The sequence below is a fragment of the Rhipicephalus microplus genome, chromosome 3 (assembly GCF_043290135.1).
Source record: "Rhipicephalus microplus isolate Deutch F79 chromosome 3, USDA_Rmic, whole genome shotgun sequence".
NCBI classification, from domain to species: Eukaryota; Metazoa; Arthropoda; class Arachnida; order Ixodida; family Ixodidae; genus Rhipicephalus; species Rhipicephalus microplus.
This window is the reverse complement of record NC_134702.1, coordinates 249502457-249516613: the sequence shown is the minus strand read 5'-3', so window position 1 is coordinate 249516613 and position 14157 is coordinate 249502457. Positions and strand designations below refer to the sequence as shown.

The window sequence follows — 14157 nt, the reverse complement described above, 5'->3', positions numbered from 1 at the left end:
ATATATATATATATATATATATATATTTATATATATATATATATATATATATATATGGGATATGGCTATATATATATATATATTTATTAATATATATATATATATATATATATATATATATATATAGAGAGAGAGAGAGAGAGAGAGAGAGAGAGAGAAGAGATAAACGAAGGGACACAACTTAGCGGTTCTATTACTTTTATTTCCGACGGTTTTGACCAGCGGACCAGTATTCTAGAGGGTTTGTGAATAAGCGACATATAACATAGAATGAGTCAGCCTTATATGAGCTTCGCTTTGTGTACAATCAATAATTGCTTATTTCACCTCCAAATTGCGAAGCAACAAGAGATGCTTGCACAAGCCTAACATGAACATAGCGGTGTGACAGGTACTACCAATACGTGCACTTTTTATTTGGGTTCATCACTGTCCCTGCCGCACAGCCAAATGCACGAGAGAATTCGGGCATGTTCCTAAGGGGCACCAAACAGCGTGAACGGAAAGGTGCGTAGTTTTCTGGTGCCTCCTGATTGCGGGCACAGAAAGTGTTACACTGGCTGATGAAGAATAGTTGATCTGGTGTCTTGTCGAATCCGGCAAGCTTAACCTTTCTGTCTTCTTCAGCACTTGAGGCGAAGGCGGCATAAGCAAGCATCGTTCCTACAAAGTCAGCTAGGTTCTCCGAGTCCGCCGTATCAACCAATTCATCTCGCTGGCTGCTTGACGGCAGCTGCAAGAATAATCGTTCTTTAGATAAGGGAATCATCGAAGCACTGCTCGAAATGATAGAACGAATACGATATACTTGACTTTATTCTAGAAGTAATTGCACACTATTTTTGGTTGGGTACATTGGTTGTCAATTAATGTGAAGTTGAAAAATCAGTGCATTGTTTGAATACGTTTCCTTGAACGTAGGTCAAGGTGCGTGCCGTCAGACGGGTGTTGAGTAAGCATTTCTAATGGCTTTCCGATTGTTTCAGACAACAAAATATCCCGGAACTTGTCCCTTAACGCTAACGACATGTGTGTTTTCACGCTAACAACATTGTCTGTTAAGCATTATCATGGCTAGAGACAAAACACTCTGGAGACGATCATAGAACGTGCGAAACGCTTCTGAATGCATAGGATGATCCGTATTCAGTTTATCTGCCTATGCTAAGATTTCCAATTTCGCACTACGTCATCTAGCTTTAATTTGTGGGTTCACGATTGCAGAGAGTTTTAAAGGCGCTTATACTGGGCATCCAAATTAATGAGAACTATGTCATCAAAACGGGGCCACAAAAGTCCGCAACACATCGAAAGCAATCGTGAACCTCACTGCATGAATAACACTGATTGGTTGATTGATTGATAAGTGGGGTTTAACATCCCAAAACCACCATTTGATTATGAGAGGCAGTGTAGTGTACGACTTCGTATGTTTTGACCACCTGGGGTTCTTAAACGTGCACCCAAATTTGAGCACGCGGGCCTGCAACATTTCTGCCTCCATCGAAAAAGCAGCCACCGCAGCCGGGATTCGATCCCGCGACCTGCGGGTCAGCAGCTGAGTGCCTTAGGCAGTAGGCCACCGCTGCGTGGCACCATGAATACCACTAAACAAGCTTAAACTTAGCCAGGACAAAGCCATTTTAATATTGCACGAATTTCAGCTAGTCGCAACAGATAACGCGTAAACGGCGAATGAGAGATAACATGCATACTCATAAAAGACAATTGAACATAAGAGCAGCGCAATAGACAACGACTGATGAAGATTACGCATACAACGCTGTTCAACACTGTCAATAGCGAAGCAAAGTGCATATATTGGTAGGAACAGCAGGCACGCATAACCTACTTATAAAATTGGGAGATCCTACGTACAGTGAGAATCAATAATATGCAAAGCACAATTGAGGATGGTTTATATGTCCCTTTAAAATCAGCACAACGTTACGAGGTGGATGTAAATTATGCCTTACAAGGCTTCTATGTCATGGACAATATGATTGCGCCTAGAATTTGTGTTTCCCTTCCATTTACGCCACGTAATGCAAAATTTGGTATATGCAATGCAAGGTGAAACGGCCGTGAGAGTGCATTGAGAATAGCATCTCGCCATCATTTACACGACACGCACAACAAGATTATCGTGTTTGGACGCGTCACTCACCTTTCTCCTTCATTCAAGTCACGTACTACCTAATTTGCTTTATGATTGGCTAGCATAAAGACTACGAGTGCATCATGAGCGTGGTATGTAGTCATGTCTTACATGACACATATATCATGATTATCATATTTTGACATGTCCTTTACCTTCGTCATCGATTCACGCCACGTAATACCAGACTTCATACATGTGAAGCTTGCTAAACGACCACTAGCGCACCATGAGCCTGACGTGCAGTCTTGATTTACGTGACATGCATGTCATTTCCACGCTAGGCCTTGTCACGTATGTTTGCTATCCAGTCATGTCATACCATAACAATTTTACAATGTGTCATATGAACGAAACCACCGCAAGAGCAGCAAGACCATAAAATGTGAATCGTTACACTCATGACATACATATCAAGATTTTTGTGTTATGACCAGTCACTTATGCTGGTCATGCAGTCATGTTATGCCATACGAGTTTTGGTATAGATCCCATTATTGTAACGGACAGGAGAGCGAAAAGTTGTAGGCGGCTAGCTAGCTAGCTAGTTAGCTAGATAGATAGATGTTGATAGATAGATAGATAGATAAATAGATAGATAGATAGATAGATAGATAGATAGATAGATAGATACGGCCTAAGTCGCAGAAGTTTGCTAATAAATGCTGCGCATTTAAAAGACACAATTGAACAGAAAATTAGCGCCCCAACAATAACTGATAAAATTGCCCACACCCTGCTGACTATCTCGATTGTCAATAACGAAGCAAAGTGCATACATAGGTGAGAATAGTAGGCATGCGTACGCGGTTGGAGTGAACAACCAGTGGAATATTGATACCAGCAAAACTCTCGTCACTCCTTTATTGAGCAGTAAAACAAACACAACTTAAAAGTGATAAATTTGGGGAATATATTTTTGTAATAGCGCAAAGGAAAGGGAACCTAAACATGTGCTATCGAATTTCCTGCAGTGATAAGCCTCAATGGTCTAATGCGTAGGCTGTGAGCCGTGCTTATGACCTCGCATCTCCCAAAAAGGAGCATGGAGCTGCAGCCACAGGGGAAAATTCTGAGGTGTGCTTGAACTGCATTGTGCACATTTTTGTCATGCTCTCTTAAGAGGTCATTCAAGCACCTTCCGGTTGGCTCTATATGCATATTTCAACCGGGCAACGGAAGTAGAAACACGATGGCGTTATCGCAAGGAATGAAGGGCATTCAGTGTTTAACTGGGTATCTCACTGTATTTGCAGCTGTTTCATTCTCCAAATTACAAAGCTAAGAGAGCTCATCCGTAACGCAAAAGTTAACTTCTTTGACCATTGCGAGGTAATAAGCAAGCACTGATGATAACCTACGCCAGAGCTCACAGTGATGCCAGCAAGCTCTTCAGTTCAACACTTATTGGCAATTATATCTTATCTGCCTGTCCAAATTCCAATCCTTCATAAGAGACGAAACAACGGAGTATTACAAATATATCAAGGCTCCAGCCCTAGAAACGTACAACGCTACCACGCAAACAGGAAACACTTCAATGTCCTTCATTGGGCTGTGCACAGTGACAAAGCAGCATGCACTCCAAGTAGTTGCTGCTTTGAAAAGATCTTTTATCTCCCGAAGTCATGGTTTAGGAAGGCTGAGGTCATTGTCATCATTTTAGAATATTTGCTTACATAGCTTGATAGCAGGCAGGTAATATGACATCAAGATCACCTAGTGACAATGTCTGAATATAAGTGAGATTTGCTGCGTGACAATTAGGTGAAACGAATGCGTTCAATGTACTGTATTCAAAATGGCACAAAGGAATGTCATACGAGCACATCTCCATGAAAAAAACTTTCACTTATGTAATTAGGTAGGATTGTTTAGCTAATGTATATTTACGACAAATAAATTTCTCTCACCAAAAAGTAGAGTAGTACTAAAATAGCGTATCCCGAACAAACTGTGTTAAGCTTGTGCCACGCGCTTCCGTTTTGGTGACTGAATATTGCGGGACACTTTGCGTACGCGCACCTGGGTGACGAGAAAACCAGACATAATACTTACAACTGATCGGTGAGACCTCCGTAAACATAGCGCCCTCTTATTGTGCTCCTTTTTTACCTCGTCCAGATTACGAAGCGGTCCTCCCCAACCCGATATGTCGAGTCCGTGCATAATTTCGTGCCCTATTATCTGAAAGAAGAACGTGCCAGACGTAACAAAAAGGCGCGCCTTTTCATAACACGCTAGTACATGTTAGTGCTAGCAATACCTGTGCCAATATCGAAAAAGTCCCAGTCATCATTGGTCACTCTTGGTATACTTAAATCAGGCAGTTACTCAAGGTATACTCTGGTGGTTTTTCAAGGTCAATGAATCTGAAGTAAACACTCTGGGTGTATCTGGTTCAAGATTTCACCATTTTTGTAATATTCACAGGCTAGAGAGATTGGCCGATTTTCTAAAAATTATTTTATAAACTTTTTCAGTTCAGTTAACCGGCTTTCTAAAACCATTAGCAGCCTTCTGTGCGCCAAACTTTACGTCGAAATGACGGGAGTGATGGAACCATGGTACAACTACTTTATCTGTCGTTCACAAGGCAATGATCGCGTGTGTTATTTGGTCAACGTTCTGTTGTTTGGTGCTCAAACTTCAGTTTGTTGAGAATGTGTACGATGGGTGGCACTTGTTGTGGCGCCATGTTAATGAGTAGGAGGGCGCGAGACGTGTTCCGGTCGCTGGATAGAGGTGGTGGTGCGCGAGACCCCAATGTTGCGCATACGCGCCACGTTTACGTACGAGACTAGAAAATCTCCAGACGATGAGCTGTCTCTGTGCGTTGGGTCTTCAGACGGCGAAACTGGGGAAGGTCAGCATCACTACAGTGGCGGAAGCAGAAGCTGCCTGGTTTTGATAGCTGTCGGCGCAGAGACCCGAGCAATGGCCATCGCTTTCGGAACACTCAAGTGAGACCACCAAGACTTACGGCACGCTATCACAGCAGTATCTGGTAGGTCTACGACTCTTACACTCCATGCCAGAGCTGTTTCTGCCTGCACCAAGGCCATTACGTCACTGACGAGTGTGATGGTTAAGGACGTTCGTCACTGTGTTTGTTTATAGCGGACGAAAAAGGATTAACATCAACAATGGATGCGAACAAAAGAAGCGTTATATTGTACACTAGAGAACGAAGTGGCAGGTGAAAATAAAACTATATGTCCAACCCTACACGCCAAGCGTCACGCAACATGTACGAGAGTCAGACCTCTATTATACGGAGAGCTCGCGGCTACGCTTACTCCGAGTCCAGCGCGTAGAGTTCTCAGTTCGCAAGAGGAAAAACGCTGCCTCACAGTTTGGGTCCTCGTCGTCCCGACATGATGCGTTCGTCGACGTGCGCGAGGGCAAAGGTGGCACGGCTGGAGCGGCTGGAACGGCTTACGGCACACGGATGCGCTACCGTGTGCAGCGCCGTTTAGTCAAACGTCGCGGCCAGCAGTCAGGGTCGCAACTCCTGAGGTTCAGGGTCAGGCCCCGGCTCACGAGGACCACGCCCGGTAGGCCTCGCCACGAACCTGCTCCCGGCCACTGCACCCAGGCAGGAGCCGTTCAGCAGGCCCCGTCCTTGCACCTTGTACCGGCCGGCGGACTCGACCCCGAGCGAACACGCCGGAGCTCGACCTGGCCGACACGTACGGGTCCCACGTCCGGCTCAGGAACGCTCCCAGGAACTCGGCCTCTCGAGCGGCGCACTGCTTCCTCTGCCTTCGTGGCCTCTACGCTCGAGCTCGCTTTCGCACTTTCCTTCTTCTTCTCCTCTTGTTTTTCTTTTCTTGTTATCGCCTTCGTGCCACCTGCCTCCGCTCGTCTTCTTCAGTTTCGGTTTGACGTTCCTCGTCGCTTATAAGTCCTTTTAGCCACAAATCGTACCTAAACACAGCACTTTTGTGTCCTTTCCTTACAACGAGTAAGGTTTTACCTGGTTGAGGTGAGGACGACGATAAAGAGCTGGACACTGGCCATGAGGACAAGTGTTTGGCGCAAACGGGCCACAACTTTAGAAATTGTGGAGGACGTCGACTACAGACTCGACGAGCCATCGACAAGGCAACGGCACGGAGTCGATGGAGCAACATGACGAACTCGAAGAACGTTTCATTAGGAAACGTCATCTTGGCTAGCTATCGGCTACGACTAGAGCAGGATTTAAACTCTAATTCAGTTCGTTTTCATTTGACTATCTAAGCGATTGATTAGTTAACTATGAGTTGTCGCGAGTGTTTGTTTTCAGATTTTTTGCGGGTGTAAAATGTGTTCGTCCTGTGACGCCTGTCTCTATGAATATAATCCTTTGCAAGTGCTCGCGAAATAAATCGTGCCATCGCGGTTGCACAAAATTAAGAAATTCACTAAGCACTCTAAAATGGCAATTACCCTTTGTCCTGATATTGTGCTATTTTAGCCAGCAGTGGCGGTTCATTTAACGAGCATCTAATACCATACCGTCTGAAGCAAGTCCATATGTGAACATTATATATGGGTACTAAGCATGCACAATACCGTGTGGTTTAACAATTTCACGTACACAGGGTGTACCGTGATTAGGCCTAGCGCATAGTGCGAATGTTGTTCGTACTTCGTTAATATGAGAGAGTAATTGTGCATGCGCTAACATGTTCTGAAATATTGAGGGACATTTTAGTGCACACAAAACTAAACACTCACTCTACTGCTTAAGTTACACTGTGATCTTGTCTAAGATGCAAGAGTGGCATGCACCTTCACGATGACATGATATATAAAAGCACCGGAAGCAATTATGTCCATCAATAAAAAATCTACTTTTATCCACACTAGTGCAAACGTTATCCACATGGTGGAATGTTTATACTGCCATACACAGCAAATCGGCGAAACAGGATGGTCTATTGATGTTAGATTGAAGTGTGAATGCGGGGACACGTCAAAGATAATACCGAAAGCAGGAGTGCAGCATCTTAATGTAGCAGGACATAACTTTGTATATTTCTGACTCTGTATACTTCAGAAAAACCTTCCGGTCCGCGAGAAACAAGAACTATATAAAGTCTTACCTTATTCACAAGCACAGTCCACTTTATCAAGTTGGTATACACGTTCCTAAACGGCATCTTGAATTCATTTGATATGGTGCATACACACAAGAAACCACTGCGAGTCAAGCCGTCCATCTAGTAATTTGAAACCTACAAATGTTAACTTCTTACTACCGGTTATACAACCGGGATTCAGCGACTGCTGTACATCCTCACATCCCTACTGCTTCCTCATTTTTTATCGTGAAATGCCTGTTGTTTTTTGAGTTTTATAATTGGTCAATGTACCCCTTCGCTGCTCTCGCACACCCGCACATTCACTGTTACGATTCCGCTTCCTTTGTTAAAATGCAAGAGAGGGTACCAAACGGAGACGCGCCAGTGCGATTGAAATCAGTTTTGTTCTAGCCTCTAGGAAGACAAGCTTGCTTATCTGAACGTCGGCTTGACAAAATCTTGACGGATTTTTTATGGCAAACTTACATCATCTCCTTCCTACCGTTTTTGGTTATGTTGGTTGTTTATGTTCATATAAAATGCGTTCAATGATTTGGTCGGTTACGACTGGCAGTGACACATGCTCTCATTGGTAACATCGTGACGCTGCTGACAAGTGCCTGCGTGAGCATCGGCTACAAAGCCGGAGAAGATGGCCATAGTTTTTGCCGTATTGTTTCTAGAGGTTACAGGAAAATCATCAGTTATTATATCCGACTTTATGGGGGTCTGGCGGCCCTTTTCAACTGGCCGTTTTCTGGCAATAATGCTGATACTACTAGGACACATACTCACTCACCACCATCACTTGACCTGGCGCCCGGGGGACGTAGGACTCAAAGGTAACAAAAGCGCGGACGCTTTCGCTCCCGTGTTTTGTAACTGAGCGGAGAATCTCTCTCTATCATTAGCCATAGCGATTATATCCAGGGAGATGTTCGCTTATCAGTGCTTCACGTGGCAAAATAGTAGATTACCTCAGATGCCTTCACAGAAATGTGCCCGCCAGCCTTCAAAACATTCAGACGGACATAGTTCCGAATGTACTGATGTCACACACGATGCATACAATTTTGACTCAGCTGGGTGCCCGTGTTGTGGCGGTAGGCCGACTCTCTGTCACATCTCGTACGGGTGCCATGGTAAGCCAAGCTAGTTAGCTGATTTAGCCCTGGACATATGTATGGCTGCAACAATATAGACTCTCAAATCCCCCTTTCGCTTTTTCACTTAAAAAGCATCACCCACACCCTATTCCACAACTTTTTTGTTTGCGATTAAATATACATAGACATTCCAGGCGACATTTACAACCCCCTCCATCATCAATATCATCAAGTCCTGACAGAAGATATGACCGCACGTGACGGGTGTTCCATAAGTGAGCGAAAGCTTGACAAAGCTGCAAACAGGTGCAGCTCATCATCATTGCCAGCCTGACTACGCCCACTCCAGGGCGATAGCAATGTTCTACCAGTTATTTGTGTCCCGTGTTTTCTTCTGCCACGTTGTGCCTGCATACGTTTTCACGTCATCTGCCGACATAATTTTCTGCTTGCCCCTCATACACTCTTAAAATCCAATCAGTTACCCATAATGTCCAGTAGTTACTTCACGTACACGTTACGTGCCTGGCTCATGTTCAATTCTTATATTCTACGAATGTGTCCTCAATAATTGTTTGTTCCCTGACACGCTCTGCTCCTATCCTGCCCCTTTATGTTGTACGTAATCTTTTCGTTATATTTCCGAAGATATTTTTCTTTTCATCGGGTGCGGATCAAGTACATAGCAGGCCAGCTGGCGGCGTAGGATGAATGAGCTTGAAGCGGTGCCCGTTGGGCCTCCCACGCTTGATCAGCAGCAGAAAATTCAACCAAACAGGGTCATTCCTGAGCGCAGTCTCGGCAGACATCAGTAGACAGCTCCTTCACCGGTTCACGAGGGGATATCACCACTTGCTTCACGCTGAGGCTGGAGGCAGGTGTAAATCTGCTTTTTACTAGGAGCGTAGGCCCATACACTGGTGCTTTGAAGTTGCGACCGAAGTAATCCTAAAGCTCCTGGCCTCCCTCCGCATAGCAAACGAACTGTTTATTCTTGGCATTACTTCGCAAAGCTCTGAAATGTGTTTCTATCATATTCATTGCTAATTTCTTGCGGGAAGAGCACTTTCCATTTGAAAAAATCATCAGGCGAAATATTCAGGTGCCCCTCGAAGTTTCCATACAGATGAACGTGCTTAGCTCGTTGGCTCGTTAACACAAACATTTAAATGTTCATTACATTCGGAGTGAGAATGAACGGGATACAAAAGAGGAGGGCCTGTACGTGAGCAATTTCGTTGTAGGTTCTGCAGCTGAAAGTGTTTCCGCTTCGCCCAGTGGCATATCAAGGAACTGGACTCACTTCAACCTAAACATTCTCAGTTTTTCATGTGTATATATTGCTACATGCATGCATACTGATATTTTAGGGGGCGACGCGCGTGGGTGCCGGATGAGGAAGACGAAGCATTGACTGCGCTCGATGACTGATCAACCAGTCACGCTGCTACTACTGGTCCGAAATACAGCTCAACCACAGCCTCGCCGATATGGTGTCTCGTATCTTCCGTAGCATATTTGGTGGAGGCGGAACGTTCCCCGTCCTTGCCACGAAGCTTCGAATTGGCCGCACCTTTCAGCATCTGGCCATGACTACCAATAACAACAAGCTGCCAACGTCTCCACCTCGAGCTCCAGCCACAACATACCTGACGATGTCCTACACTTATGATCCCGCTACATTCTGCGCGCAACCTGGGATTGACGTCGACTACTGGCTCCACATGTACGAGCGTGTTAGCCACTTACCGATGGGACCCTGCCTATAAGCTTGCCAAAATAACTTTTTACTTGGACGGCTACCCACGTGTTTGGTTCGACGCCCACAAAACTGAGCTCACCAGCTAAGATATATTTCTCCAAGGAGCAACTACACGACATCTTTGGGGACCTATCCAGTCGCCAAATGGAAGCGCGAAAAGAAGTCGCCACTCGTGTCAGTCCTCAACTGAGTCGTACGTTTTGTACATACCAGACGCCTCGCGTTGTGCCGGAATTTGAACGAGCAAATGACAGAGACTGTTACGAAAGACGGCGACGCCAACACGGTCCCGAAGGCGCCACTGCTTCGAACTCCGCCTCAAAGGTCACCGGCCGTTTGGTAGCGTAGGTTTCTCAGCTCGCGACTGCTTCTGCGCAGAGCTGATAGACGAGCGGACGAGACGACGGTGAGTTAAACAAGGTTTATGTACAGCATATATACAGAGGCGTTACAAATTTGGCACTGGGGCCAACAGTTTAGAGACGCGAAGAGCCGAGCTCTCTTCTCTGACACATAAGTCAACTGCTCGCGACGCGTCGCAGGGCTTTTTTTATATGCACCGGGTGGATTCTTTGAGTAACCAAATGTCAAACCAGAAACGCCGCTGGTCGTGAGGTCAGAATCCTCCCCAATGGGGTTGCCACGGGGCCGTGTCATTCTCATCAAATCTGGAGCCGCTGCGCTGCACGTGGCTGCACCCAAGGACGAGTGACGTCGCCACGCATTGCGACAGACTCGCCACACACGAAGGCGCCGATTGCTTCGACGGGCTCTCTGGCTGAGGGGACTCACCGTGCGTGCGTGGCAGAAAGGCACTGCCGCGTGATGACGCCGTGGAGTTGTTCGCATCAGGCGGGCTCGCGGGCTGGCCTTGACACAGATTGCCTTTTTCAGAGGCATGGATGTTCGCTGTGGACTCGCAGGCATAACAGCACCCCCGCCGCCTGACAATGCGCCGGAAAGACGAGCTGCTTCCACGTGGCTCGAATGTTAGGCGCGCTCGTTCGCCAGGTCCCTCCAGGTTCGCCTCCAGGGCCATGGGGAGAATGCAGCTCCAGACTCTGTTCCGGGAACACATCCCATTCTTGAGGACAGATATCAGCTCCATTGGCTTGTCGCCACAACTTGTCGACCAGCTACGCTCGTCTCTTCTGACGATCTTTGGTCTCGGCACTTGTCGATGGTTTTGCAACTTGTCAAGAACGGTTCGATAGCAGACAACACACGACACAAGCAAGTGCCCTCGGTCACCCGACAGAACACCAGACAAAGTATATTAGAACTTATACGTAGCTACGTGTCTATCGGAATTTTGTTCCCTCTACATCAAGAGGCACATGTGGAACAGAAGACTCTTAAAATGAGAACTCAATTCTTTTTACACGTACAACAACGTAACGAAATAGAATAGAACATAAAGTTGGCTCCTTGAGCTCATTCTGAAAGACTGCGCTCCGCTAAGGCTGTGATGAGGACAAAATATTCCCCCGCATCACCAGCGAGAAATCGAAAAGTGGAAAAGGTACTAACACGCACGGCTCAATGCGTCTGCATTAGCGTTTAGCTTTCCTTTGTTGCGAACGTCAAATTTGTGCTGTTGGGGTATCATGCTCCACCTCAGTATAACCGGCCCCTTTAAGGCGACGATACGTATGCGGTACTAAGGGCTGCTCGTCCTTGCGACGTTGCACATATGTGTAACTACAATGTAGGAGTCCAGATTTCTCATAAAAAGAAACATTCCTTCTCAGGTCCTCCTTCTGGACTTCACTTAACCTAGGCCCTAGGTTCGATTGCTCCAAGATTACCTCCGATCCCCTTTCAATCACATCAATACTGGTCAATTTTCTGCTCCCTGTTCCTCTGAAGCATTCAACAGCAGAATTACGACCGCTTGACGTTGAACGTATGGTTTCATCAAGTTACTGTGGTAATTTTTGTGCAGCCGCCTTCAAAATTTCACTCCATAATTTGTGTCACAAAGCTTCATGGGTGCCTTTCACTTGTCCGTGGAATTCCCCGCTCTCTGACAAGTTTCGCATGAGCGTACAAAGTCTTCGATACCCTTCCAGCATTTCGGCCGATAAAGCTCAAGGGAAACTCTAGCCTTGGTCTTTTTTAGGCCGAGATGCCCTGCCCATGCGTTTTTATGCGCCAGTTTCAAGTATCGTCGTTTTCATGCGACGATACTTTTGTAACACCAAGAGCTGCTCATACTTGCGACCTTGCAAATTTGTGTAGCTCCGACACAAAAGCCCTCTTTTCTCAAAAAAAGAAACATTCTTCTTTTTTTCCCAAGTTTACGTTTTTCATTAGAGCTTTTATCGAGAGGTCCTCACGCTGCTCTCAAATGAGCGTTTCTCGACCAACCCTCGACAGCTCACTCCAACTTTCCGCTACAGGCGAGAGCGTTGCACCCCTCTCGCTCTGACTCAATGGCGCCATGTCGTCTCCCCCTGCTACGGAAACCGCGCTGGTCGCTTCGGCGACGGGCCGCTCGAGTGATAGTTCACAAGACTCACACGGAGAACTTCTACTCTGAGGTTCTGTCGACTTCCGCCAAGGTCGCAAAGATCTGCTGTTTTTGAACTTGTTTCACCACATTGAACGAGATCAAGCTTCTGCGAAAGCTTCCGTGCTTACGATCGCGTGAGGGCCGTGTATGCTAAGTTGAGGAAGAACAATTTACCCTGCTCTTTGAGAAGCTGCTCTGAGTTGTTAGGGAAAAGATTAGGAAAACTATCGGGAAGTGCTACAGACACAGCCGCTTCGGTGCGAAGCTTACCGAACGGGCCTTTATTGACAACCGTAGCGATTGGTAAGCAAGCACTCTGCTCCTCGGCGACTTGCCCAATACACGCGCATTCTCCTGTAAAGTCATCCGGAGACACCAAAGAAGGACGGACAACGTCCATGGTCGCCGCTGAGTCTCGAAATGCTCGACACGTTTTCCCATTCACACTAATTTCTGGGAGATACGGCTCTAACAACCGCATGTTCTTCTCCGATTCTTGGATTGTTGCAAAAGCAAATTTTTGCTTACAGTTTATCGCGATGTGACCTTCCTTTTTGCAGTTGTAGCAGATTAGCGGCTTCCGTGATTCAAACGTCCGTGTGGTATCAGTGCGTTGTTTAGGAACCTCACTTGTTTTCTCCGCTTCCGTTTGCCCTTCCCCTACAGTGTCCTTTGTAAGAGACGGGTCCTTCTGAAAATTACGGTGCGGAGCGGGTTTCCGTTGATCAGGGTTCTTTGAAAAGCCCTCTTTCCTTTCATTCTTTTCAACGTGCACTGCCCTGCTATGCAACTTTTGGCGAGTGTAATACTGCTCAGCTAACTCTTCTGCCTTGTTTAGCTGTACTTCACCAAGTTTGTCCTGCAGCCAAAGCTTGACATCCTCCTCGATGCAGCGGTCGAATTGCTCCAACGCAATGCATTCTACCACTTTATCGCGGTAGTCATAAACACCTTCGCCCTCGAGCCATTAAATTAAATCGGCTTTACGACGAAACGCGAAGTCAACGTGTGACTCATTCCCCTTTTTAGCATACTAGAATCTTTGCCTGAAAGCCTCGGGTGACAACTTATAACGTCTCAAGAGCACTTCCTTAACCTCTTCGTAGCTTTCAAACGCTTCCCTCGACAAGCAAGTTATCGCGTCGTACACTTCACCGTCGAGAAGAGCTAACAGGTTCTGCGCCCAAAGAGACCGCTCCAAAGCATTTCGCTCACAGGCGTGTTCAAACTTGACGAGATACTTCGCCATGTCCTCGCCTACTACGAACGGTGGCAGTTGGTCCCGAACTCTATAACCGCTGACCTGAATCATCGGAGAAGCTACGCTAGGCGACTGCGAACACTATTGGACTGCCAATTCTATTCGTTTCAACTCAAGGCGCTGCTGTCTCTCGGCCTCCTCACGGCGTTCTCGCCTTTCAGCTTCTTCACGTTCGCGAACTTCTACTTCCCGCCTTTCAGCCTCCTCGCGGCGTGCTTTGATATCCTCCCGGGCCTCATCAACTTCCTCAGCCGACACTCCTTCATCCCTCATGATCTCAAGG

The 14157-nt window shown here is 46.4% G+C and overlaps 1 protein-coding gene across 1 annotated transcript in view; it reads right to left on the bottom strand.

The window, feature by feature from the left end:
* Positions 1-245: 245 nt before the first annotated feature.
* Positions 246-14157, bottom strand: part of LOC142803543 (neprilysin-1-like) — a 153934-nt gene continuing 140022 nt past the window's right edge. The window contains exons 11-12 of the mRNA XM_075888670.1: positions 4217-4345; positions 246-733 (exon numbers count right to left, since the gene is read on the bottom strand). Of these exons, the coding sequence (XP_075744785.1) occupies positions 395-733; positions 4217-4345 (468 nt within the window). The 3' untranslated portion in view covers positions 246-394. The remainder of the gene's footprint in view (positions 734-4216; positions 4346-14157) is intronic.